This window comes from Nyctereutes procyonoides, unplaced genomic scaffold (assembly GCF_905146905.1).
Source record: "Nyctereutes procyonoides isolate TBG_1078 unplaced genomic scaffold, NYPRO_anot_genome, whole genome shotgun sequence".
Taxonomy (NCBI): domain Eukaryota; kingdom Metazoa; phylum Chordata; class Mammalia; order Carnivora; family Canidae; genus Nyctereutes; species Nyctereutes procyonoides.
The window spans coordinates 43,969,743-43,993,497 of record NW_026575052.1 but is presented as its reverse complement, the minus strand read 5'-3'; the positions used below and the strand labels follow the sequence as shown (position 1 = coordinate 43,993,497).

The following is a 23,755-nucleotide window of genomic DNA, read 5'->3' as shown; positions in this document are numbered from 1 at the left end:
TCTTATTATGATTTTTCAAGTGTATCCTTAGCAAAAGTTCTTGGCAATGAAATTACAGGGTTAAGAACCATGTGGGTTGTTTTGTTTCATTTTGTTTTTGAAGATCTATTTCTCAGTTGTCTTCAAAGGAACTTTCACCAAATTACCCTTCATCAGGGAATCAGAGTGTCCATTTCTCCATGTCTTCACCAACCGCGGCTCTCATCAAACCTTGATGGAAGTGTTCTCACTCTGATACATTAATGAATAGGAGTCATACGTGCTTATTTGGATGGTAAATTCACTCCCTCTAAATTTATAGAAGGGAGAATTTAGATAGTTATCTCAAGTTGGTGCCAGTGTTATCCAAGCCATTAATCTTTCTTTACCTCAGCTTGTCATTCATGCTGTGGCATTTCAGTTAAACACACACGCACACAAGCGCTGGATATAGTTTTTGTAAATTATTGAAATCAGATTTTTGCAAACCTTGGGTTTTCTGTGCTGTCATGGCAAATGAATTAAGTGAAATAATACTGTTTATGTTTTTTTTATGAATTTCACACTGGCTGTACTTTGGAAAATTACTACAGAGCCGCAAGAGGAGAAACATGATGGGCCACTGCTCCAAAGACAGGTTTTAAAATTCAGATCTGTACTTAACAATTGGGACAGTATATCCTAACCTCCTCTTGACCCGTTCCTGAGGGATCTCTTCTCACAAGAGCTAGTGCTTTTCCTAAACTGTGAAAAGCCTGCTGTGAGCACTTCCTGTTCAGAGTCTGAAAAACATAGGTTAAATTTTCTATCCTTTGAGTGCATAGGACAACATTGGTTCTTAAAGATTCTTCTATGGAGGCGCCTGGCCAGTGATCGGAAATGTCCCACCATTGGAATGAGAATACCATGGAGGCATACAAATTGAATTTTAAGAGTTGACTTGAAGGGCATTTAAATAATTATTCTATTCCCTGGCAGGGTTTTATTAAAGTTTTGGATGCTTTTGTTTTGTAAACATACTAGTCATGGTTCACACAGCATGCGTGTTAACCGTGTGGTTCTTGAACAAATATATAACCTCTCTATACCATAATCCTTTCTTCCCCTACTCACTGTCCTTTTTAAAAAAATGTTTTTTGGGATCCCTGGGTGGCGCAGCGGTTTGGCGCCTGCCTTTGGCTCAGGGCGCGATCCTGGAGACCCGGGATCGAATCCCACATCGGGCTCCCGGTGCATGGAGCCTGCTTCTCCCTCTGCCTGTGTCTCTGCCTCTCTCTCTCTCTCTGTGACTATCGTAAATAAAATTAAAAAAAAAATATTTAAAAAAAAAATGTTTTTTAAAATTGTTATTTATTCATTTGAGACAGAGAGCTACAGAGAGAGAGCATGAGCAAGGGGAGAGGCAGAGGGAGAGGGAGAAGCAGATTCCATGCCAAGCAGAGAGCCCCATGTGGGGCACCATCCCAGGACCCAGAGATCATGACCTGAGCCAGAGGCGCCCCTCACTGTCCTTTTTTTCTTTTCCTATTTATTTATTTATGTATTTATTTATTTATTTATTGTCCTTTTTTTCAATAACAACTTTATTGACATATATTTTACATATCACTTAATTCAAGGAAACAATTCAGTGATCCTTAGTAATTTTATGGAGTGGTGCACTAATCCCTATAAATCAATTTATAGATCTTTTCATCCTCTCAATAAGATTGCTTTTACTCCTTTAGAGTTAATCCCCATTCCCACCCTGACCCCCATGCAACTATTAGTCTAGTTTCTATATCTCTACAATTGCCCTTTCTGGCAATTAAATTACAAATAAGTCATCTCCTGTGTCTGGTTTCTTTTCACATAGTGTAATGTTGAAAAGCTTCATCCATGTTGTAATCTGTGCTAGCAGTTCATTCCTCTCTGGTGCTCAGTGGTATTTACTGTACGAATATACCACATTTTGTTTGTCCATTCAGCAGTTAATAGACATTTAGCCCTTCTCCGGTTTTTGGCAATTCTGAATAATGTTGCAGTGAATATTTGTGTACAAGTCCTTCCATGGAAATATGTTTTTATTTCTCTTGGCTAGATACCCAGGAGTGGAATTGCTAGTGAAATAGTAATATTATGTTTGACTTTTTTTTTAAAGATTTATTTATTTGTTTGTTTGTTTATTTATTTATTTATTTATGATAGACATATTGAGAGAGAGAGAGGCAGAGACACAGGAGGAGGGAGAAGCAGGCTCTATGCCAGGAGTCTGATGTGAGACTCGATCCCGGGACTCCAGGATCACGCCCTGGGCCAAAGGCAGGCACTAAACCTCTGAGCCACCCAGGGATCCCCTGATATGTTTGACTTTTTGAGAGACTCACAAACTGTTTTCCAAAGTGATTGTACAATTTATATTTTCACCAACAATATATCAGAGTTCCCTTTTTCAGCATCCTAAACCAACACTTCTTACCTCTTATCTATTATAGCTACTCAGATAGATTTGACATTTGTAATTTTAATTTCCACTTTTCTAATTCCTAATGATGCTGACCATCTTTTCATGTGTATTTTCCTTAGTGAAATATCTATTTGTGTCTCTGTCCATGTTTTGATTGGGTTCTTTTATTATTGAGCTGTAATAGTCCTTTGTAAATTCTGGATATAATTCTTTATTGACTATATATTTTGCAAATATTTTCCCCTACTCTGCTGCTTGCATTTTTTTTACTGATGTCTTTTGAAGTGCAAAAATTTTGAATTTTGATAATGTCTAGCTCAGCATTTAACGGACTTTTTTTCATATTGTACTAGAAAACTTTTGCCTTTCGATGTCTCAAAGATTTTATCCTATGTCTTACTCTAAAAGTTTTACTGTGTTTGTGCTTACATTTATGTCTAGGACCCATTTGAGTTAATTGTTGTATATGGTGTGGTCTAAGTTCATCATTTTTCAAAGCAAAAAACAAATCAAGTGACTATGAAGCTTCATCTTTGGACTCTTAATTCTGTTCCATTGACATGTAGGTCAATATGCTTTATAGGACATTTAGAAATTGGAAAGTTAAAGTCTTCTCATTTTTTTCCTCTTCAAAATTTTTCTGGTTATTCTAGATGTTTTGCACTTCCTTATAAATTTTAGGAGTTACTTGTCAATATATGCAAAAACAAAAAGCCTGTTGGGAATTTAATAGGGATTGTACTGATTCTGTAGATCAATTTAGGCATAAATGGCATCTTAACAATATTTGAGTCTTCCAATCCATGAACATGGACTATTCTTTTTTTTAATTTTTTTTTTATTTTTACATATTTTTTTAATTGGAGTTCAGTTTGCCAACATATAGCATAACACCCAGTGCTCATCCCATCAAGTGCCCCCCTCAGTGCCCATCACCCAGTCACCCCCAATCCCTGCCCAACTCCCTTCCCACCACCCCTTGTTCATTTCCCAGAGTTAGGAGTCTCTCATGTTGTGTCAACCTCACTGATAACTTCCCATTCATTTTCTCTCCTTTCCCCTTTATTCCCTTTCACTATTTTTTATATTCCCCAAATGAATGAGACCATATAATGTTTGTCCTTCTCCGATTGACTTCTTTCACTCAGCATAATACCCTCCAGTTCCATCCATGTCGAAGCAAATGGTGGGTATTTGTCATTTCTAATGGCTGAGTAATATTCCATTGTATACATAAACCACATCTTCTTTATCCATTCATCTTTCGATGGGCACTGAGGCTCCTTACACAGTTTGGCTATTGTGGACATTGCTGCTATAAACATTGGGGTGCAGGTGTCTCAGTCTTTCCCTGCATCTGTATCTTTGGGGTAAATCCCCAGCAGTGTAATTGCTGTGTCGTAGGGCAGATCTATTTTTAACTCTGAGGAACCTCCGCACAGTTTTCCAGAGTGGCTGCACCAGTTCACATTCCCACCAACAGTGCAAGAGGGTTCCCCTTTCTCACATCCTCTCCAAAATTTGTTGTTTCCTGACTTGTTAATTTTCCCCATTCTCACTGGTGTGAGGTGGTATCTCATTGTGGTTTTGATCTGTATTTCCTTGATGGCGAGTGATGCAGAGCATTTTCTCATGTGCTTCTTGGCCATTCCTATGTCTTCCTCTATGAGATTTCTGTTCATGTCTTTTGAACATGGAGTATTCTTTAGTTATTTAGATCTTCATTAATTTTCTTAAGCAAAGAAAATTTTCTTTATGATTTTCTGTGTAGAAGTCTTGCACAAGTTTCCTAAATTTATTCTTAAGCATTTTATTCTTTTTGAAACTTTAGCAAATGCAACCATATTCTTAATTTCATTTTCACATTGTTCATTGCTTATTTAGAAAAATGCAATTTTTTGGTTTTTGCATATTGATCTAGTATCCTGCAACCTTGCTATTCTATTTATTCTAATGAGGTTTTTTTATGGTTTTTCTTGTGATTTTCTATGTGCAGAATCATGTTGTGTATGATTAAAGGTAGTTTTGTTTCTTTCCAATGTGGAAGTCTTTTACTGATTTTTTTATTTTGGCTAACTACACTGGCTAGAACCTCCAGTACTATAATGAATGGAAGTGAAAGCAGATGATCTTGCTTTGCTTCTGATCTTAGAGGGAAAGCATTCAGTCTTACCCCATTAAGTATGATGGTCATTGTAGGTTTTATCACAAATGCCTTTTTTTAAGATTGAAGAAGCTGTTTTATTCCAAGTTTGTTAAGAGTTTTATCATGAATGAGTGTTATATTTTGTGAAAGGCTTTTTCCTCTATTAGGATGATCATATGTTTTGTCCTTTATTTTATTAATATGATTTATTATATCAATCGATTTATAGGTATTAATCTCATTTGTCCATGGTGTAGAAATTTTTTAATATGTTGATGGATTTGGCTTGCTAATTTTTAAAAGATTAAACCTGAATTCTTATGATCAGTAAAAATGGGGATATTGATTCTACTTATCACATAGTTTTCCAGTTACAATTAAATACAATAATACACATAAAGTATCTAGCATGGTATCTGACAGAGAGTAAAAGTTTAATTAATGGGCATTATGTCATTTATACCATCAGCAATAAAAGTCTTCATATAATTACCTCTTATAAAATAATGGGAAACAACTGTATAAAATTATTCTGCTTAATACTGGACTATATTACATTCATGGGTGGGAGGAGAGAGATAATTAAAATAAGAGCTAACATTTACCCATTGCAAACTATTTTCCAGGCTCTGTTTTAAGTATTTAATATCGATTAACTAACCAAATCTTCCCAATAGCCCTATGAAGTATGTACCCTTATAGATGGGGGTGGTGAGGGCTTATATAATTTGTTCCAATTATAAAGACACTAAGGAGAAGAACTGGGATTTGGACACAAGCAGTCTGGCCCCAAGACCATATTCTTTACCACTATGTTATGTGCCATGGTTTATGCTATTAGCATAGCTTTACAAACATTATATCTAATATATTCTTAGCCATATGTGCACAAAATGACTACCAATGTGCAGATATCCCCTCTGAATTTGTAAGAGATTTGCTGCAAATTCACATGTGATATTTAAACCCAAACCTAGGGCAGCCCTGGTGGCTCAGCGGTTTAGCCCCGCCTGCAGCCCAGGGTGTGATCCTGGAGACCCGGGATCAAGTCCCACGTCAGGCTCCCTGCATGGAGCCTGCTTCTCCCTCTGCCTGTGTCTCTGCCTCTCTCTCTCCTCTCTGTGTATTCTCATGAATAAATAAATAAAATCTTTAAAACAAATAAATAAATAAACCCAAACCTATCTGACACTTATTTTTTATCTTATTTTTATTTTTTTAAGTAGGCTCCATGCCTAGTGTAAAGCCCAGCGCAGAGCTTGTACTCACAACCATGAGATCAAGACCTGAGTGAGATCAAGAGTCGGATATCTCTAACCAACTAAAACAACCAGGCATCCCCAAATTTATTTTCTTTTTTTTTCCCAAATTTATTTTCTAATTGTATTTTTCTTAAGTGTGTTTTTAACTGATTCTATTTTTTGATGAATCAATCAACATATTTTTTTCCTCCAAAACCTGAGAGCTTTTAGAAGCAGTAGCTAATATAAGTAATTCATTTCCCTTGTTTTTCTAAATAATGATATTAGAACTGACCCTTGCTCAAGTAGAGTGTGAATGAAGATTTGACACATTAGTTCTGCATTCTGCAATAGGCAGCAGGTTCTCCTGCATCATGATTTTCAAGCTTTTTTTTGACTGCAACCCATAGGAAGAAATATATTTTTCATCACAATCCAATAGATATACTCTCATAGAAACATATTCACAAAACCAAAAATTTCATAAACGGTTTGTCTTACATATTAATAACATTTTTTCTGTGATATTTAATTTGTTCTATTTCTTCAAAAAAGAAGTGCTTGTTAGAATGAGCTGAACTGATTTCACAACCCATTAATGGGTTATAAGCCCAATTTGAAAAATGTTGCATTGGAAATATTTTAGATCACTTCCAATGCTCAGATTCAGATTTATCTCAAGATGGCACTAACAATGAGACTGAAGAAAGAGAAATTAAGGAGTCAATCCCATTTACAATTGCACCCAAAAGCATAAGATACCTAGGAATAAACGTAACTAAAGAGGTAAAGGATCTATACCCTAAAAACTACAGAACACTTCTGAAAGAAATTGAGGAAGACACAAAGAGATGGAAAAATATTCCATGCTCATGGATTGGCAGAATTAATATTGTGAAAATGTCAATGCTACCCAGGGCAATTTACACGTTCAATGCAATCCCTATCAAAATACCATGGACTTTTTTCAGAGACTTAGAACAAATTATTTTAAGATTTGTGTGGAATCAGAAAAGACCCCGAATAGCCAGGGGAATTTTAAAAAAGAAAACCATAGCTGGGGGCATCACAATGCCAGATTTCAGGTTGTACTACAAAGCTGTGATCATCAAGACAGTGTGGTACTGGCACAAAAACAGACACATAGACCAATGGAACAGAATAGAGAATCCAGAAATGGACCCTGAACTTTATGGTCAACTAATATTCGACAAAGGAGGAAAGACTATCCACTGGAAGAAAGACAGTCTCTTCAATAAATGGTGCTGGGAAAATTGGTCATCCACATGCAGAAGAATGAAACTAGACCACTCTCTTGCACCATACACAAAGATAAACTCAAAATGGATGAAAGATTTAAATGTGAGACAAGACTCCATCAAAATCCTAGAGGAGAACACAGGCAACACCCTTTTTGAACTTGGCCACAGTAACTTCTTGCAAGATACATCCACGAAAACAAAAGAAACAAAAGCAAAAATGAACTTTTGGGACTTCATCAAGATAAGAAGCTTTTGCACAGCAAAGGATACAGTCAACAAAACTCAAAGACAACCTACAGAATGGGAGAAGATATTTGCAAATAACATATCAGATAAAGGGCTAGTTTCCAAAATCTATAAAGAACTTATTAAACTCAACACCAAAGAAACAAACAATCCAATCATGAAATGGGCAAAAGACATGAAGAGAAATCTCACAGAGGAAGACATAGACATGGCCAACATGCACATGAGAAAATGCTCTGCATCACTTGCCATCAGGGAAATACAAATCAAAACCACAATGAGATACCACCTCACACCAGTGAGAATGGGGAAAATTAATAAGGCAGGAAACAACAAATGTTGGAGAGGATGTGGAGAAAAGGGAACCCTCTTACACTGTTGGTGGGAATGTGAACTCGTGCAGCCACTCTGGAAAACTGTGTGGAGGTTCCTCAAAGAATTAAAAATAGACCTGCCCTACGACCCAGCAATTGCACTGTTAGGGATTTACCCCGAAGATTCAGATGCAATGAAACGCCGGGGCACCTGCACCCCGATGTTTCTAGCAGCCATGTCCACAATAGCCAAACTGTGGAAGGAGCCTCGGTGCCCATCGAAAGATGAATGGATAAAGAAGCTGTGGTTTATGTATACAATGGAATATTACTCAGCCATTAGAAACAACAAATACCCACCATTTGCTTCAACGTGGATGGAACTGGAGGGTATTATGCTGAGTGAAGTAAGTCAATCGGAGAAGGACAAACAGTGTATGTTCTCACTCATTTGGGGAATATGAATAATAGTGAAGGGGAATATAAGGGAAGGGAGAAGAAATGTGTGGGAGATATCAGAAAGGGACAGAACATAGACTTCTAACTCTGGGAAATGAACTAGGGGTGGTGGAAGGGGAGGAGGGCGGGGGGTGGGGGTGAATGGGTGACGGGCACGGAGGGGGACACTTGACGGGATGAGCACTGGGTGTTATTCTGTATGTTGGTAAATTGAACACCAATAAAAATTAATTTATAAAAAAAAAAGATGGCTTCTGTGAGACAGCTTTAAACATGAGTGACTTCTTCGAACTTTGCAATCATGCTAATTTCTAAAAACAGAACTTAAGGAATGTGTATCACACACACACCTAAAACGTGTGTTTTAAACTTTTTCTTTAGTTCATTTATTAATTTGTAATCTTTTATTCTACAACTATTTATAGAGGCTACATTTCAGGCAGTGTACAAGTGCTCAAGAGTCAAGGATGAGTAAAAAAGCAGGTTTGCATCCTGGTGGCATAGTGGGAATGAAAACCATTAAGCCAAAAGCACACAAGAAAATATTTTCGAATTATGCTGAATTCTATGAACAAGAATATGGCATTGTATATGACAGGGCGACCTGTCTTAATATGGAGTGTTAGAAATGCCTCTGTGAGAAGTGTCACCTGGGCTGAGGGCAACAGATGATGAGGACCCAGCAATGGACCGCATCGTGAGCACAGGCACAGGCCACACCACATCACAGTCTAAGGCTGGAGAGAGCATGGACTACTAGATGAGGGATGGAAGGAAAAGATCTAAGGATAAGTCTGAAAAAGTAAACAGAGACAGACCATACAGGATCCTACAGACCATGAAAAGGGGTGAAAGGGCTTTATGAAGCTGATGATAGTGTGTAGAAAGGATTGGAGAGGTCCAAGATTATACAGAAAGAGCCATGAATAGCTACTGCCATTGTCTGCATCAAACATGATGGGACAAGATGAAGTAGTGGTAGTCTTTTGTTGCTTATCTCTCATCCTACTGAGCACACTGCAATGTATTTCATATGTACTGGAACCAGACTTAATCATTTTGGAGCTGTCAGCTAAGAAATAAAAGTCATGGAAATGCAACAGTGAGTCTCTGTGATAAACGGGCGAGGTGTAAGGAAGCTCTTGCTCTTTTATCAATAAATATCAGACTATGATATGAACTTGCATATTCTAGTTATCACCAAACTATATTATGCCCACATATTTTACTGAATATGGTTCTATATAATCAAATACTTATCTTCCCTTTCTCTGAGAGTTTTTAAGATCTATGTAAAGGGCTTCAGATCTGATGTGCTGAAGGAGGAATACGATTCTTAACAGCCAAACCTGGCTCCATCATTAAATAAATTTATATTCATACTGGACAGTGAAGCATGTTGCCTCTTGCCTGGGCCGCTTCTTTCTTTGATTAATAATCCCCTGCATGTAGAACACTGTTGCTAACTTGCCATGACTGACACCTTTATCTGTTCAGGAAAAATGGTTGCTCATCAGGGCAAATCAAATAATATCATTGCCCTTCCTTGGAGTTAAGTAGAGTGGAGTCCTCTGGAAGGGGAGTCCTCTGGTATGTGGCCAGGTTTCTGACCTCTACCTGTCTCCCATGGGAGCTGAACGCAGTCAACGACTGCTCTGTAAGCTCGCCTGGTCTGCATAGGCTATTTCCCTTGGCATCTCTTCTCCTTTTTCTGATACCCAGGCCTCACCCATATCACCACCCCTACCTACCCCACTTGCCACCGATCCCAACAGACCTCACACACATCCCAGGAGGGATCATCATTTCGGATTCATTAGCTGAGAGCAGCCGAAGGTATCACAGGCCCCAGGCATGATTACATTTATTAGTACATTGTTGCTTACTGAAAGTCCTATAAAACACAACAAATATAATGAAAACAACAGATATAACACAAAAAATATAAAAATAGTAGTGGAGTAGGAAGGTTTGTGAAGCAAATAGCCCAGGTTCAGGCACCTTTTCTGGTGCCCATTGAACCAATGGCAAGGATGACCAGCCAGTTATCACAGTGAAGTGAAGAATATCATTTCCAAAAAGACAATACCAAAAACGTATTCATCATCATATTTTTACAAAGTGTTTCCTGTGTTTCTGTCTAAACTTCTCCAAGGGCTTAATTTCTGTCATCTTCTATGTGAATCAGTCTCAGTGGTAAACAAAATGTTATTCTTTGGACAAGTAAGCATCAGGAACTGGTGATCTTCATTAGAATGTTACTGCTTCAGATTAATGCTTCATTGAATTTCTCTTGTTTCTTTTCCTTGCAATTCCCTACCTTCTCCTTTAGCACAATGATCATTATAAAGAAGAAAAAAAATACCAAGTGTGGTTCCTCAGTTATTGATATTCTACATTTCTTTCCCAAGCAAAGAATTTGTCACCAGGAATTAGTTTGCATCCCTGGGCACTGCTTGCAGACAATCAAAGAATTATTTGATTCAAATAAAAATTTAAAATGTGATCTCAGTGACATTATGTCAAAAGAAACATGTCAAAACAGTGCTGATTCAGAGAGCATTATTGTGCCTAGAAATCATGTCTCTGCTTTGAAGGAAACAAAATAAATCCTAGCAGCGGGAATGCATTTTTACAAGAGACTCTTTGCAAACAGCACAGGCCAGTTCTGCTCTCCTGTATCTCATTTCCTCTTCCAATCTCTCCACACTGTGCTCCTTCAAGTGTGAAGTCCATGCTTGATTGTAGGTCCTCCTTAAAACTCTTCATTGTCACCCTAATGCCTACAGACTTGTGAACAGACACCTGTCATGGGATCTGCCGTCTGCGTTCCTCTCTCAGCTCAAGCTTCCCCATCATACCTGTTGGAGAGCGAACCCAAACTATTTTCCTTTTTCGACTCACACTATGTTCTTTCCCATGTCTGGGTTTAATGCAGGCTGTTTTTCTCTATCAAATCTTACTTTTGGACCTGGAGAACACTTCAGCTCTACCGTGTATTAGGCATTTCACCTTGTGCACATTCTTCACCAGGTCTTGACTTCCTCATTTGTAAAATGGGAGCTTAAGAGCAGCACTTTGGGGGTTGCTAGGGGTGCTGTTTGTAGAGGGCTTCAGTGTCTACCCCAGAGAAGTGGCTCAATGGAGATATAGGTGACACCAGTTTTATTTTGTGCCTGTTATTGTCACCACCCTTCAAAATATAACTCAGGTCTCACTTCCGCTGAGAAGCTTTCCCTTACCTCCCCATCCCAAAGTGAATTACTTCCTTGTACTATGCACTTACTTTTTTATTGCCCTTTTGTATCTTTTTCTTATCATTAATGCGGTACACGATTTGTTATAAGGTTGCTGGGCAATGAAGTTTTATCGTGTGGAAAAATGGGAATGAGAATGGTTCAAGGACACCTCGTAATTCACATTTTATGGACCTCCTGCAATAGTGTGGTTAGGATATGATTGTTAATGGTAAGTGGATGAGTGGGGTTTTCTTTGTTCCTGGGCTTTATAGTTTTGTAAGCTAATAGTTATTGAGTGCTTAGTATATGTCAGGCAAGATATTAAATGTTGTACTTGTTCTTTACTATGATCAAATGTGGTAGATATTATTCCCCTTCACACATGTGGAAACTGAAGGTCTAGGGTCATAGAGCAAGGGAGAGACCATCTGCTCCTACACCTTGAACTCTGCTCGAGAACACTCTGTTCTGATCTGTGAGGGGTCATTTGCCTCTGGGACTCTATAGTGTGTAAATGTATTTAATACTCTTTCATTTCTATTTCTATTCCAGGTACTCCTTCCAAGATGAGGAGGATATGTTCATGGTAGTGGATCTCCTGCTGGGCGGGGACCTGCGTTATCACCTGCAGCAGAATGTCCGCTTCCAGGAAGACACCGTGAAGCTCTTCATCTGTGAGCTGGCCATGGCCTTGGACTACCTACAGAGCCAGCGCATCATCCACAGGTCAGTTAGGTCCAAGGGGACAGCCTTGCACTGAATTACAGAAGAGAATTCATAACCTGGTACATTCAACAAGTTCTTGTTAAACATGACAGGTAATCCTCACTGAACTCCTGCAACAGTCCCTTGAAATAGTCTTATTGTCCCTCTTTTGAATATTTTTTTAAATGAGTACATTGAGCTAAATTTGCTCAAAGTCAGTTAGTGAACAATAATACCAGAATCAATGAGTATTGGCACTAGACAAAGAAAAAGTGACATACAGGAATGTATCTCCTTCACTTGGGGAATCTGTGTTAAATGGAGACAAATAACACAAGTAGGTATAAACTCAAATAGACATTAGACAGAAAGGGATAATACTTTTCTTTGTAAAGATATTGGTAGGTCAGGCAGCTGGGTGCCTCAGTCAGTTGAGTGTCTGACTCTTGATTTTAGCTCAGGTTGTGATCTTGGGGTTGTGAGATCAAGCCCCACATCAGGCTCTGCACTCAGCATGGAGTCTGCTTCAGATTCTCTCCCTCTTCCTCCCACTCACACACACACACTCTCTCTCTCTCTCTCTCTCTCTCTCTCAAATAAATAAAATCTTTTTTAAAAGAGATATTGGTAGGGTTTTTTTTGTTTCAAGTTTTTTTTAATTCTAGTCATTTAACGTCTATTGTAATTTCGGTTTCAAGAGCAGAATTTAGCAATACAAAGATATCGGTAGTTTTACTGATGATTTCCTATGTAGTATCTCCTTTGATCTCTATAATAACTTGTGATAAGTGATCAGAGCAGGTATACTCGGACTGTATTAAATATGAGAAAACCATGATTTGGAGGTATTAAATTATCATCCAGGTTATTTATGATAATATTTATTAAAATTTTTATTTTAATTCCAGTATACTTAACATAGTCTTATATTAGTTTCAGATGTATGAGATAGTGATCCAACAATTCTAAATATTCCCCAGTGCTCATTATAACAAATACCCTCCTTAATGCCTTTCACCTATTTCACACATTCCCCCAGCCACCTCTCCTCTGGTAACCATCTGTTTATTTCTCTATGGTTAAGAGTCTATGTCTTGGTTTGTTTCTCTCTTTTTTTCCCTTTGCTTATTGTCTTGTTTCTTAAATTCTGCCTATGAGAGAAATCATATGGTATTTGTCTTTCTCTGACTTATTTTACTTAGCATTATACTCTCTAGCTCCATCTCTTTCATAGTACTAGAAGTCCAAGCCTCACCAAGCAGGCAACAAAAAGAAATAAAAGGCATCCAAATTGGTGAGGAAGAAGTAAAACTTTCACTGTTTGCAGATGACATGATACTACACACACAAAATCTTAAAGACTCCACCAAAAAACTACTAGAATCAATAAATGAATTCAGTAAAGTCACAGGATACAGAATCGTTGTATAGAAATCTGTTGCATTTCTGTACACTAATAATGAGGAGGCAGAAAGTGAAATTAGGAAAACAGTTCCATTTATAATTGTGACAAAAACAATGAAATATCTAGGAATAAAGTTAACCCAGGAGGTGAAAGACCTATACTCTGAAAACTACAAAACACTGATAAAAGAAATTGAAGATGATTTGAAGAAATGGAAAAACATTCCATGTTCATGGGTCAGAAGAACAAATATTATTAAAATGTCTATGCTACCCAGAGCAATCTACAGATTTAATGCAATCTCTATCAAGATGCCAACAGCAGTTTTTACAGAGCTATAACAAATAATTCTAAAATTTGTATGAAACCAGAAAAGATCCTGAATAGCCAAAGCAATCTTGAAAAAAGAAAAACAAAACTGTAATTATCAGAATTCCAGACTTCAAGTTATATTGCCAAGCTGTAATAATCAAAACAGGATGGTACTGACATAAAAACAGACACAAATATAATGGAACTGAATGGAAAACCCAGAAATAACCCACAACTATATGGTCGATCGTTTATAAGAATTTTGAATCTAATTGCCATCAATGCAACTACAATTTACTGATGACTTTGTACATATGCCAGATATTACTATGTGCTATTCTATATTATCTTATTAAATTCTCAGAACTCAAGGAAGATACCACATTTCATTATAGGATCTCCATTATACAGATGAGGAAATTGTGGCTCAAAGATTTGAAAGGACAAATCACTGACAAATGGCATTGCCAGGATTTAAACGTAGGTCTTTCTGAACCCAAAGTCAGAGCTCTGACTACTACAACAACTTGCATTTATTACACATATGAAATTTATGCATTAAGTATGCATCATTGAGTGAAAATCAACACATATGACTCTGCTGCTCTCTTATTTCTAATCTTTGAAGAATTTGCTAGGTTTTTAAGTATGTTTACATCTTTACAGTGTAGTAAAATTCTGGCCAAATAAAATATTTTCCAACCACTAAGTTGACATTTATCTAAAATATATGTAGATGAGTACAGAGCCTGTGGATGAAGATGTAGCATCATAATTTATAGATTCTCTGTGCAGGTACTATGGAACAATCTGTGTGTAATCTTGATCCTGTATACTTTCAGTCATTTTTTAATTTCCTGTCTTTCGGAGGACCTACTTGTGTTGGAAATGTGCTCTTCAGGCAACAGGTGAATAGAAAGCAGACCAGTTCATAGTGTATGAGCTTGGAAGCAAATGAACACACCTGGTGTTTTGTCAGTAACTGAGAACCCTGTTCCCAAGCAGTCTTTCTCCCATACTAACGTTCTGCCCCCATCCCAACCCCAGTTCTTTCTAAGGAAAAACTTGCCTATTTGTAGTCTATGGTGTCTCTCTCGGGGTATTCATGCTCATTCATCCTACCCAAGATTGCCAACCCACAGCCTGCTTGGGTTGCTAACATCCTAGATCTCAGAAAGGAGACAAGTTCTTCAGTGAGAAGCCAGCATGGCTACAAGGGCCTTTCAACTTTCTTCTTTCCCTGTTTGAATCTGGGGTCTGTGTCGTCTTTCTCTGGGCTTCATTTTCTCTGTTATCACAAGTCAAGATACTCTAAGCATTTCTGCCCTATGTTTAGAAATGCATTCCAAAAGGAATTCAGGAGAAAAACAAAACAAAACAAAACAAAACAGAAAAGTCAGCACAATTTGTGCCCTAAGGAACTTACAAACACCAAACGTTGCTGTTCATTACTTCCTCCCTTGCTCTTTGTTGCTCTCATCATTCTGCCACTTGTATAAGAAACCAACGATTAACTTTCTCCCTCTGGGCCTTCACACACTCACAATCATTAGTCCATGCCCATCCTCAGAAGAGCCTCTTTGAACCAAAGTGTCTCCTCACCGCAGTAAGGTGAATGCAAGGCAAACTCAGTGACACTCTGACCATGTTGTTAAAAAATGAGAGGGGGGGATCCCTGGGTGGCACAGCGGTTTGGCGCCTGCCTTTGGCCCAGGGCGCGATCCTGGAGACCCAGGATCGAATCCCACGTCGGGCTCCCGGTGCATGGAGCCTGCTTCTCCCTCAGCCTGTGTCTCTGCCTCTCTCTCTCTCTCTCTCTCTCTCTCTCTCTCTCTCTCTCTCTCTCTGTGACTATCATAAATAAATTTAAAAAAAATGAGAGGAGCTCCTCTCAGGGTCAGAAAATAATCCAGGTGTATTTCTGTTGCCTATAAGGCCCTACTGAGCCTCTCATGTGTTATATTGTATAGGCGACTGTGGCTCTTTGTACCTCTCCTGAGGACCTGTGACATTGTTAATGTGTAATTACTTAATTACTATCTGCCACTCTACCACGATGGAAACCTCATGAGTTAGGGCCTTGTGTATTTTGCTTTTCACTGTAGAACAAGGATGCAGCAACCTCGCATGCCTGAACCATACAAATGATTGACTAAAAGCCAGGTTTACAAATGAGACAAAATTAAAATATAAGGCATGAAAGCCAAGAATTTCAGACCTACCTTGGTGTTCACATGGAGTAACCATATAATTCATCATCCAAATCAGGGAACTCCTGAGAATGAAAGGAGTCGCTATTAATAATTATGCTTGGGCAACAGGCAAATAAATGTTCTGGAAAAAAACAGGGCATGTATCAACATCATTAAGGCTTTTCAAGACAGTACTGACCAAATAAACAGGTTGATTGGGAGAGTGCTCTGATAATCATGGCTTTCTGCCTCCATAGTACCCAATATCAAATTGAGACAGTGTCAAGTGGCTTAAAACACATGGACACAGTAAAATAAGCGGTGTTCTTTTGTCTGCAGCGTTAAAAGGATAATAATGATGGCACTCAGAGGCTTGGGCTCAGGGGGCAGAGTTAAAATGGTGAAGAGCAACATAGAAGAAGAGGAAGCTTTTGAGTAATTCTCTTTTTTAAAAAAATCTTTCTTCAGGGGCGCTTGGGTGGCTCAGTCAGATAAGTGTCTGACTCTTGGTTTCAGCTCAGGTCGTGATCTCAGAGTGATGAGATCGAGCCCTGCATCAGGCTCCACGCTTAGCTTAATAGTCTCCCTCTCTGGCTCTCTCTCTCTCTCTCTGCCCCTCCACTAGTGCATGCTCTCTCTCTCTTTCTCAAAATAAATAAATAAATAAATAAATAAATAAATAAATAAATAAATAAATAAATAAATAAATAAATAAATATAAAAAAATAAAAAATAAAAATAAAAACAACTTTCTTCAAGAAAATCCAAAAACTCATGCTAGATTTGATGGAATCTAAGATAAAACATCTTTCAGCTACTTAGAAAATTGGATAATAAGACACATCCTTAGTTCTGAATTACTATGTCGTGAGTGAAGAAAGCAGAGTCTACGAAATTCAGTAGCTGCCGAAGACAAGGAAAGACCATCTATCTGCTTGGGTCAAATATGCGACTTCCTAATTTCAGGAAAACGTTGTTCCAAAAACAACATTATGTCTCTGGACCTGGTAGAAGATTCAGAATTCTCCACAGGCCTCGGCAAATGTGTGTGGAGCCGTAGCCTGGGGGGCTGCCACCTACCGAGGGCTTCCTGGGCAGCAGGGCCCGCGGAGCACCGGTGCTTTCTTTCATCCAGTCTGCTCCCGCCCAGGAGCCCGGGCCGGGCCTCCATCTACAGCCAAGGAAGCTGGCTGGGGAAGATGAGGGAAGGGGCCCAGGGTCGCCTGGCTGACGAGTAGGGGAGGCGTCACTGAAGGCAGGGCAGAGGTCACCATCTCCACAGGAGGGGTGGTCAGCACGGCTGTGGCTCCGGGGCGGGCAGGGGACGAGGTGAGGCCCGGCCACTGCCTTTGGGCACGTCCTCTGGCTCCACAGGCGAAGGTGGCCCATCGGCAGCCGACTGAGGACAGGAACAACTCAGAGCTCAGGGTGGGAGAGCGCCTGAGCTATTTCACACAAGATGATGGTTTGGGGCAACAAAAAACAATGTTTCTTGAGAGTTCAGAGGATTTAAAAAGGATTTTAAGACCCAGAGCAGAACGAAGAGTCCAGTCTGTGTACAAAGAACTGTATTCTGAAGGAAAGCGCTCGTGAATCAACCCGCGTTCCATAGAACGGTCTGTTTTGGATTTTTGCCTCACGTTGACTTTCCCGCCAGCCACGTCTGCTATCAGTTATTTTTTTTAAATACCATAAATCCCGTTTCTCTCACAAATTCTAAGTGAGATATGAAGAGAGTTGTGTTTTATTTTGTGGACTCTTTTTAAGTCTACAGACTTTAGTGTTTGGTAGTTTTCCTCAATATGTAGAGTATTTAGCTACATGTCCTCACTTTTAGAAACTTCCTTTCCTGCAGTTGTTGTGGAAGACACAGGATTGCACAATAACCATTAATTTTGAATCATGCAGTTAGACACTTTTCTTATTAGCAAGAAGTCAAAACGTTTTTCTACGAGGACAGCTTGAAAATCAGCATTAGTTTCCAAATTATGGCCAGATTCTGGTTCAGTATTCCCCTTAACTTACATTAAATCAGTGAGCAAAGATTTTAAAATGTAGACACAGTGATTATTTGTTTTTATTAAGAAAACAAGGAAAATGAAACTCGTTACAATCCTTCCTGTGGGGATAGTACTGTTTGATTTGTTGATTGCCACAGTCTCTCCAGTGACTAATGTGATGGAAAATAATGATTAGAGCCCAAAGACAAATTTGTATTCACTCCCTAGTCAGATGTTAAAGAAGCCTCAATTACAAATTTGCGCTAATGAAGCCAATTGTATGGGACAGTGAAAGAGGAAGTCATCCTGGATCAAAATACCATTTGTGAGGGAGTGTTGATGTTTTTTTTTTCCTCTTTGTAAGAATTACCCCCCCTCTCATGCTTTCCAAATCCTATAGGAATGAGATGAAACTCTAATGAGGCAATTTGTAGAGATAACTGCAATACAGCAGAGTTGCAAACATTTCATCTCCAGCAGATTACAGATGTATTGAAGCAGGAATAAAAGAAAATGTCCGATTGCCCAAAATAGACAGGCCAGTGTTTTTACTCATCACTTTTGTCTTCTTTGCTATGATCACAGGAACCAGTAACTGACACTGGTTCATCTCGGAGCCTCCGGGAAGAGACATGTAGGAACTAGTTTTCCCACACTTGCCTTTGGACTGAAGTAGCTACTTGCGAGAAGCTGCTATCATTCTTCTAGAAATCAGCATTTCAATGGTGAAGAATAATCTTAGAGATAATGCCTCTACTATAAATATTCATTCACAAATTGTTTCTTGAGCACCTCTTTGCCAGACAGTGTTCTGGATGCTGGACTGCAGTGGTGAAAGGACAGACAAGTGCCTTGCTGTTCAGAGTTAATGATATCATGGCATTAAAGGGAGCCAGGTAAAACATTTCAACATTCATATCAGAAAGATCTTAATCCTGTGGCATGTAGTATAAATAAAATAAGTGGCTGTGGGTCTATCCTGCCACACGCATGTACACACTCATCTGCATCTTCACAATGGTTATAATCATGCTTCGAATTTGTAACCCCTGGGTTACAAGATTCTTTATAAAGTGCCATCTCTCCCTCCTAAACTTAAGCCCTTACAGATGGAGACTACACCTCACTCAGGTTCTGAATCCCAGCTTATAATCTAACCCAGAGTGGTTGCTGAATAAATCAATAGCTGAACAAATGAATGAGGACAATATAGACATGTGATCCTTGGGTGAACATAAAGGCAAAGGTTACCGTGGGTAATGTTGTCTTCGGCAACTTTATAAATTTAATCCATACATTCCTATAGTGTGCCCACAAGCGTGTGGAGCTCTGTGCTGCCTTTCTTCCATGCTGTTAGTTTTTTATCCTGTGTAAGAAATGACCACAAAGTGACTTAAAATAACACATAGTTATAGTTATCTCATAGTTTCTTTGGGTTGGGGGTCTTGGCACATTTTGACTGGGTTCTCTGCAAGGCTGCATTCAAGGCGCTGGCCAGAACTGGGTTTTCCTCAGCAGGCTGGCCTGGGCAAAGGTCAACTTCCAAGTTCAGGCAGGATATTGACAGAATTAATTTCCTTGAGGCTGTAGGACTCATATTAGCTCCTTTTCTCAAATTCACTGACAAGAGCAAGATTCTAGAGTGATTGTGCTAGACAGGCAAGGATATGTATCACTGAATAACCATTACATAATAGAACACAATCACAGGAGTGACATCTCATCAGCTTTGTTACATAATGTTGGTTAGAAGCAAGCTATATGGGGCACCTGGGTGGCTCAATAGTTGAGTGTCTGCCTTTGGCTCAGGTCATGATCCCTGGTTCCTGGGATCGAGTCCCACATCAGGCTCCTTGCAGGGAACCAGCTTTTCCCTCTGCCTATGTCTGCCTCTCTCTCTGTGTCTCTCATGAGTAAGTAAATAAAACTAAAAAAAAAAAAAAAAAAGGCAAGCTATACAACCAGCCCACATTCAGGGACTGGGGATAATAGAAGACACCAGGAAGTGGGGATCATGTGGGTCACCATAAGTCTGTCCACCATACTTCCTCTAAAGAAGTTGTACTACACCAGATGTTGACACCAATTTCCTCTATGACCTTAAACATAACCTCAAACTTCCCTCAAGGAGGTTTGACTAAATGACCAGGATAGGTTTTTTTTTTTTTTTTCACACCTAAGAGTCTAGAATGATTTCCCCTTAACTCTGATAGGATGTTCTTCAAAGTGTGATCTCAGTGTTTCTTTGCTCTCTACCACATACCCATTTCTCTCCAAGAAGGCTGTGTGACCAAAATGTACTATCTAAAAAGCATGAGACATGAGGTGTGAAAAACAGCTGTTAGCACACTGACCAATTAAGGTCTTATTTGCAGTTGAGCTGTGAACCAAAATTATTCATTTCAACCAAGGTCTTTAGTTTGTTACAGGCAGAGCTCTCCTGGCTGACATTTCACCTTCTGTCTGACTCAGATACACCATACTGTCTTGAAAGTCACATTTCATTTTCCTGAGATGATAATGCATAGGAAAAAAATAAGATCTTTCTGCAGCTAATCAGTTTAGTCAGTGATCATTGAGTGACAGTTGAATGAACTTGCCAACTCAGTGACACCCCCAGCTTTCTGAAGCCTGTGAGAGTGGGAGTGAGTCATCTGGAGAGATGTTTTTCTAATTCCTAAAGGTGCCTACTGCTTTCCGTTCACCAGCATTTTTTAACCATTTAATTTATACTACAAAGTACATATATCATCTTTTTAATGACTTATGAAGAGCTATCATTTATTGTGCATATGCCAGTGGCCACCGTGGTAATAAGCATTTTGTATGCACTGCCTAATTTGATAGTCAATGGTACTATGACAGGGTTGAGTAATTTGCCTAATATCATGTAGTTCGTGTACTAAGGCCAGATTCAAAAGTAGGATAATCTGATTCAAAGACCCTGCTCTTAATAAAGGCTCCCTTATTTTTCCTCATATGAAAATAATAGGCACCCTCAAGATCAGATGAGCTATTTACTGCTGTTCACCCAACAGCAACAAACACTGGTTTAGATACGTATTTTTAGTTGGTACGGGCTAAATTGCATGTCTCCCAAAAAGATATGTTGAAAGCCCAAGTCCAAATATCTCAGAATGTGACCTTATTAGGAAAGAGAGTCTTCACAGAGGTAATCAAGTAAAACTGGTTCATTATGGTGGCCCTAGTCCAATGTAACTGGTACTCTTATCAAAAGAGGATATTTGGGCACAGAGAGAGGATGATGTGAAGGACACAGGGGAAAACACCATGTCAGGATAGAGGACTGGAGTGGTACATTTCTAAGCCAAGGAAGGCCCAAGGTTGCCAGCAAACCAACAGAAGCTAGGGAGAAGCAAGGAAGAGTTCTCACCTATAGGTTTTGAGGAAGCATGGTCCTACTGAAACCTTGATTTTGGACTTGCACTCTCCAGAACTATGAGATAACATATTTCTGGGTTTTTTTTAAGGCCCTTGGTTTGTAGTAGTTACAGCAGCCCTGGTAAACTAATACAGTATGCTTGTATAGTTTTCTTTGCTGCTAAGACTTTAATCTTCATGTGTAGAAGGTACTACTCAGAACAGCTTCTGTCCTCACTATTGACGTGCTGCTTTGAATATATTATGGCATGGGAGGCCAGCATTAAAAAAAAAAAAAAGAAAAGAAAAAGAAAAGAAAAAAAAAAACTTGTTAAAATTGCCTGCAAAATTAGGGTAACCCAAGAGAATATTCAACAAGTCAAATCCATTGGCTTTAGCATATAGTAAACTATTTTATGTAGTCCACAGATGGTCTTTTATGTTTCAGATTTGGTAAGATATTTCACATATCTGTGGCTTTCTTATAACATTTCTCTGGTCCAAGGTGTTTGGTTTTGCTTTTAGGCATCTATAAGGGAAGTTAAATCTTCTTCAGTTTACCAAAGCAGTGTGTCCAGTATGAGAAAATTGTAAGTCTAAAAAATAATAGATTAGCTGATTGCTTGTACTGTGTACATTCCACTTGGCTTTCTTCTTTTCAACCTATTGATAATTTTTGCTGTTGCAGTGAGATCAAGAATTTGGTTTCAGGCCACCATTTTCTGTAGAATGGTTAAGAAAATGACCTTACTTTTTGTTTGGGTAAATCTTCTCTTCAGCAGATCATAAGCCTTGTAAATGTTCTCTTTCTCTCACTCCCACAGCAGAAGGGCCACTTGAGCCTCAAAAACAAAACGGCAGTGCAGTAATGAGGGTATTAGGTTGATATGTTCTACTCAGCACCTGCTCCCGAGCTACCAAATAATGAATGAGCATGAATAACACATTGCGAAAACAGGAGAATTTGCCTTCTTTGTATTAGGCATCAGGCAGTTTCGAAAGCAGCTTTGTGACTGTGCTTCTTACACAAGACCACCTATTTGTGAAAACCCAGTGAAAAAGGCAGAGAACTGCTCGTTTCCAGGTTAACATTTAACTAGCCTGCGCTGTGCTTCTGGTAATTTCTGTAAGTTGAAGAGCTTCATTAATTATGCAACCTGTGACTTGGTCCAAATTTAATTTTACTTTACCTACACACATTTGAGTACAAAGCTGAAGCTTCATTCTTTCAGGTTTAGTCACTTATTTGTGTGCCAGGCACACAGTTCTTGAATAGAGCTTTGAAAAATAAAAACATGGGGTTTTTTTTTGTACTTGCAGAGCTCACGGTTTAGTTGAAGAGACAGACAGTGAACAAGGAACCAAGCACCTAAATAACCATGTTAGTTACAGATTGCCTTTAGTGCTTCCTGGGCAATCAGCAGGGATCCTAAGAGAGTACACATCTGGGGGAAGGCAGGCTACCTTATGCATTAGCATGGTGCTCAGAGAAGACCTAGCTGGTAGGCAGCATCTGAACCCAGACTTGCCGGACAAGTAGCTCTAAGGTCAAAGTCTGTTCTGTCCAAGCAGCACAGTGGTCTTTGCAGTTGGAACATGCGAGAAAGGGGGAGAGTGGTTCAAGAAGCAGTAAGAGAGGGGAGCCGAGGCCAGATCAGCTCATCAAGTTCAAGCAAATACTCAAGCTCAACCTAACTTCCTATTTGTAGTTGAGTGAAAATACAAAGCCAGTCCAGCAAAGGGGACATACTTGAATTTGTTATCAGTTTGGAGATAAGAGTAGAGCATGCACAGTGGGTGGTATGAAAATGAGGCTGGAAATGGTAGAGAATGGGGCACGCTAGCTCTTCTGGATATCAGAATAAGAGCCTACAGATTAGGAGTTCACGGTGCTCACTTTGCAGACAATGGATTGGCATACTTTTTCTGAGACTTATTTTTCTCATTTGTAAAATGGATTTAATAATATCATATGTGATACACCTGAACAACTATGAAAAGCTCCTGTCACAATGCTTGGGAGGACAGGGGCGGCCAAGGAAGGGAAGCCCTATTGCTATTTTCCAGATTCATGTAAAACAACTAAAGGGGGGCAGCCCAGGTGGCTCAGTGGTTTAGCGCCACCTTCAGCCCAGGGCCTGATCCTAGAGACCCGGGATCGAGTCCCTCGTCGGGCTCCCTGCATGGAGCCTGCTTCTCCCTCTGCCTGTGTCTCTGCCTCTCTCTCTCTCTCTCTCTCTCTCTCTCTCTGTCTCTCTCTCTCTCTCTGTCTCTCATGAATAAATAAATAAAGTCTTAAAAAAAAAACTAAAGGCTATTTATCACCAAGCTGCAGGATAGTAGAAGTAAAGCACAGCTTAGAAATCAAGTCCTACCTCCACCCAAAGACAGAATTTGTTCCACAACCTCCCCAACAAGAAATTGTCTT

The 23,755-nt window shown here is 39.2% G+C and overlaps 1 protein-coding gene across 1 annotated transcript in view; it reads left to right on the top strand.

Annotated features, from left to right (window-relative positions):
- The window catches only part of STK32A (serine/threonine kinase 32A), an 89,957-nt gene that overhangs the window by 16,375 nt on the left and 49,827 nt on the right, over window positions 1–23,755 (top strand). The window contains exon 2 of the mRNA XM_055332448.1: window positions 11,885–12,058. Within this exon, the coding sequence (XP_055188423.1) occupies window positions 11,885–12,058 (174 nt within the window). The remainder of the gene's footprint in view (window positions 1–11,884; window positions 12,059–23,755) is intronic.